Below are 5,479 nucleotides of genomic sequence, written 5' to 3'. Positions count from 1 at the left end.
AAGGTAATAATTAATTAAAATAAATTAGTTATGGAACCGAACGTAACTAAACTTTCTTTTAAGTAATTTTGCTTAACCTGTAATAACATGCAACAGTACGAAAAAGTACCTCATACATTTACATTTTCACAATTAATCAAGCTTTATTGTTTGCAATTTTTTTTTTGTTAAACGATAAACTTTGTTAAATTATTGTTTGCATTTGTTTATGCTTCCTTTTGCATGCTTTTGAAGACCATCTTAATTTTAATTGATTAAACCAAATTAATTAAGTTATTACGTACATGATAAAATATAAGAAACAACGTGCACTTACTAACACAACAGTTGCTTAATACCTAAAATTAAAATTAATTCAACGCAATTAACGACAGATCTTACCAAACAAATTTGATCCTGTCCTCGGCTGCGTGCAAAATTGTAAATCACTCTCAGTTTGAACTTTGAAACATAAATGCGAAGAAGAAATTATCTTTTTAATTTGTTGACGGCCCAAAAATGAACTTCGAACTATTCCAGAAGATATGCACGAAGGCAAAACATTCGTAAATTACCTGTCTGATTTCGATCACATATTAGGCCTGATTTAGACTTTGTTCAGGTTGTCTTTGTTTTGGTTACGTTAGTGAGAAAGCAATGTCTTGCATGTAATTCAATATCCTAGTGGATAGAATATTAGGATTATATCCATGCTGCGTCCCGATATGAAATTCACCTCTATCTAAATTATGGTGATAGTTTTGAACTCTCCTCCTCCTCTTAATATTATTAAAAATTTATAAAAAAAATTGCTTTGCAAGTTATTGCTTGACCAATTTCTCTACAGAATGAGAAGAGGTGCAACAACTTCAAAATTGGATATGATCAACGAGAAATTGATCTTAATGAATAACGTTGTTCATACCATTTTATTTAATACACATTTTATAGGAGTAACAGCCACTTCTATATATTGTTGAAGTTCAAATACACACCTTATGATTAAAAGAAAATACTTTCATATTCTGGTTTCACGTGAGGAGAGAAATAAGAACAAGGTAATGACACTTGGGTATGGAAGCTTCTCTCCCTTTGGTTGAATGATAAAGCTAGTGATGACGTGGATCAGGACCTCCAGGAGAAAACCGCTTTGACTCGATTTGAGTTTTGCTTATACGTTCGCGCTTTGGCTTGCGTACATGGATTCTGTTTGCCTCTTCATTTCTGAATCCGATATCATATATTTCTTCCTTGGTTGTTTTGACCAATAATTTTCGAATCGAGTTGGCCTCAGGATTGAGAGAATGAGAATCAAACCTAAAATAAAAAAGCAGAAACAACATTAATACTGCATATATCACAAAACATCTCAAGGTAGACATTTCCTTCCTGTAGTACTACAAGATATGAAGACAAACTAGGAAGCTTGCTATATATAAGCATCAAAAAGTACTTTTTTCATTGTTTTATTCAAAGTGGGAATAGTAGACACTGAATGGGGCAGCATAAACTCGCCTTTCTCTTAATAGTGCATGTATTCTATTTCAATGTAAGTAAAACCTCTTTTAAGTTAGGGTAATGCTAGGAAAATTAAATTTTGTAAACTAAATAAATTAGAAGTTGATAATTCGATTATTACTTGAGCATTGATAAACGTGTTCATTCCTATTGATGAAACAAAATTTAGCTTATAAATTTTGTTTACAAATTAATCTTCCTAACATTATTCTTAAAGTTATAATCTCTCCGAAGTTATGTAGTTGGAATCAAATTAATTTTATAACTTTAGGAGGTTATTACTAATAGAGGCGTAGTTAAAAAAATATTATTTATTGACTTATTTATCCTTAATGAATAGTGTATTTCCTAATTAAAATTCCTTAGCCCTGATTGTTTTATTTCTTGAATATTTTTGTACTCATGTGAAGGTGTTTTCTTAAGATTGGACCAAGAAAAATTATAACTGATTATATTGTAGAGTTTATTCCATTACATATAACTGGTCCCAAGTTGGAACTGAAATTTTTTTGACTTATTCTAATATAAAGTATTGCTTTAGAGAGATAATTCACGTATATATCAAAACACGTACACTACTATTAGGAACAAATCACTCAGCGTGCGTACTTCCATAAAACTTTCGAATATTGAGCTCCATAGACATGCTGTACATTTTTTAGGGATCCCCAATCAGAGATTAATTAACCGCTAAAATATGTAATTACCTACTAATTTGATACTTGGCGCGCTAAACCTAATATTTGAGTAGGTCAACCTGAATATTTTTTTTCCTTTGATGTTCACCATTTAGAGGCTAGCTACGTGCCCTACAGCGTATTAAGATTGTCGCATCTTCAAAGGTTCATCCATCCTTAGCTCCATCTTCCCTTCGAGTTTTGACAATGCTTAATTTGGATTTATCTAATCAAGCATTGTTATGGATTGACATCGTAATTTAAGTAGGTTGATCAGTTTCTTTTTGTAATGTTGAAAGAAAAGTACAACGGGACAAACAGGTATGATACATATAGAATAATAATTTGGACATACATGAGGATACTTACAAGACCAACTAGAAACGTCTGGAAAAGATGATGAAGAACGGTGGAGGAATGGCGGGGGAATGCAGAAGAAATGTATATAAAATGATATACAAAATGAAACTATAAACTAATAAAGGTTTTGTAGCCAAAATAATTAATCATTGAGATTAGTATAACTTATACTTTGGCTTAAAATTGAAAACGATAGAAGTGATCTTTGAGTTTGTCTAACGTGATGACCTTTTAAAGGGTATTTTTGTCAAACCAACCCCTTTTTAGCTAAAAATGGTATCTGAGATTGTCATAATTTCTTACTCTGGTCCTTGACAATGAAAAATTGATAAAAGTGGTCCCTGAGTTTGTCTATCGTAAATCATTTTGGTCATTCCATGAAAATTTTGTCAATATCCTTGTTAAATTGTCACTTGAGCGACAACAGTCGACTTTTTTAAGGGTGTGTTTGAGAAACCAACCCCTCCACTTAACGAGGATAGTGACAAATTTTGTTAATAAAACTATTTAATTCATTTTGTGAAATTTTTTTTAATATTCTCATTAAGTGGAGAGGGTGGTTAGACAAAAATATCCTTAAAAAGGTGGTCACGCGATCGCTCACGTGACAATTTAACGAGGATATTGATAGATTTTTCACAAAATGACCAAAATTATTTACGATGTTATTTACGATGGACAAACTCAAGAATCACTTCTATCTATTTTTCATTGTCAATGACAAAGTGAGGAGTTATGTCAATCTCAGGAACCATTTTGGCTAAAAACAGTTGGTTTGACAAAAATATACTTAAAAATGTGCTCGTACATGGTCTCTCACGTGACAATTTAATGATGGTGTTGACAAATTTTTCAAGAATGACCAAAATAATTTACAGCGGACAAACTCAAGGACCACCTCTATTGATTTTCAATTTTAGGGATAAAAGTGTGAAGTTATGCCAATGTCAGAGATCATGTTGGCTAAAAAGAAAACAAAAATCATTTTAAGTGGTTTCATTTTTGAGAAATTTTCACATTCTTCCCCTCCCTCACATCATTTGTCTTCATCCATCATTTCCCTTTACATTTTTGTCATATATCTCAAGTATAAAAAATAAACTGAACCCTAAAAACGAAATAGTTATAAAATGATACTTAGTGTGCGTCGTTAATTTGCAAAGAGCACAATAAGTAGGTCAAGTTCTAATTTACCAAGTTGGTTCCTTTCTCACTTTATTATTGGATTTAGAGAGTTTTGCTTGTTCAGTGCAGAACAAATTACCCTAGCTAGGTTAATTTGGTGATAGGAAAGATAAATCACAATGAGATAAAGGTACAAAATATCTCTAGAGATCATGTCACCACCATCCATTTGGGATAAGGTTTTTAGCAATAAGACCATACAACTTGACTTGGCGTTATAATGAAGTAACCTAGCATAAGCCATGAAAACTCTGATTTTTTCCTCCCAACCATCTCTCTATCTTCCAAACTCTTTGCCATGGAAGCCCAAAACCCTAACCTTCCACCCCACAACCTTGCAGAACCTAGGCCACCTTAAAAGAAGTACGTACAAAACACATGCAAATGCAAAAGGCTTTGGCAGTGCGCCACCAGCCACGACAAAGGAAACGCCTACAAGCAAAAACTCAGGCAAAAATGATAACAACGACAGCGATGAGGAAGTTCCACAGGTCGTTTTCGAGAGGATGCTAGTGAGAATTATCGCCGCTGTGGGTCTCCCTTTAGCCACTGGCTTTGCGTTTTTGAAAGTTTTTGATGCGGTTAAGGATAAGCACTTGTGGGATGTGCCACTTTGGCTACCATTCTTGACGACCTTGTTGACTTTTGGGGCTTCGGCTCTTGGGATTGCGTATGGGGCATTGTCTACAAGTTGGGATGCAGAGAAAAAGGGTTCAGTTCTTGGATTGGAAGAAGCCCAAAGCAATTGGGTTGAGATGTGGAGGGAGGAAGATAAGAGTAATAATAGTAATAAATGATGGGTTAATTTTGGCCTATGTAAATTGATAGTTTCACGGTAACTTAAAGCACCATTAGTTAGTTTTTGTTCTCCCCTTAATCCGGTTGTGTAAAATTTTAAGTGAATAAATGATATGATTAATATCATAAATAAATGTACATTATTATTAAATAAACTTATGCGTACGATAATATAAATGAATTAATAATACATGTAGATACGATCACTACTTTAAAATCTACCCGTGTATGTTACCTTGAGTATGTGATGAATTACGCAGTTATTTATTGTTATTTCTATACATTTATTTAACTTCAAATCAACCGAGGACTATCGTTAACTTGCACATTAATCATGAAAAATATTAAACCATTGGATTAAGGAAAATGTTAGTAAATCATGTTTTTAGATTATATTTTGTAGATCACATGAAGTAGCGGTTGATTGTTGAATACATTCTTTAATGATTTAAACGATTAATTCAACCACTGCCGCATCATGTGGTCTACAAAATAGATTCAAGTAGATAGTCTCTAGCATCACCCTTGGATAAGTTTAAAACCTAATTAAGTTGAAAAATACCAGGAATACTATCTTTTTAAATCATATTTTGGTTCTTTATTTAAAAATTTAATAATGTGGTGGTTGATGGTTATATTTATTTTTTAAATCTAAATATGATTTAAGTAAATGATCTATCTAGCATTAAGTTCGTAGATGTATTAACTTACGCTACTATGCTATTAAAATATGAGTTGATGACACTGCAAGTTGTAATACAAGTAGGTGTTTAAGATATGAGGTCTAACAGTACATATGGATAATTGTCGTCTCTTGAGCATATATTATAAAGTTATAAAATGCTTCTAAATTCTCTAACTAATCAGCAATCATATTATATGCTCTAATTAAGTATTATGTTTTCTATTTTCTTATTCCGTGGTTCAATCTGCTAGCTAGAAGAAGTAAAACAAAATACACA

The 5,479-nt window shown here is 32.4% G+C and overlaps 1 protein-coding gene across 1 annotated transcript; it reads left to right on the top strand.

Annotated features, from left to right (window-relative positions):
- Nucleotides 1-3,919: 3,919 nt before the first annotated feature.
- Nucleotides 3,920-4,637, top strand: LOC103966145 (uncharacterized protein PAM68-like). Its single transcript, XM_009379291.3, has one exon. It carries the CDS (start codon nt 3,962-3,964, stop codon nt 4,514-4,516), a length of 555 nt encoding a protein of 184 aa, XP_009377566.2. The 5' UTR covers nt 3,920-3,961; the 3' UTR covers nt 4,517-4,637.
- Nucleotides 4,638-5,479: the final 842 nt, after the last annotated feature.

Source organism: the organism of the source record quoted next, unplaced genomic scaffold (assembly GCF_019419815.1).
Source record: "Pyrus x bretschneideri cultivar Hongxiangsu unplaced genomic scaffold, Pyrus_bretschneideri_v1 Contig57, whole genome shotgun sequence".
Classification (NCBI taxonomy): Eukaryota; Viridiplantae; Streptophyta; class Magnoliopsida; order Rosales; family Rosaceae; genus Pyrus; species Pyrus x bretschneideri.
This window is presented reverse-complemented; position numbering and strand designations above follow the sequence as displayed.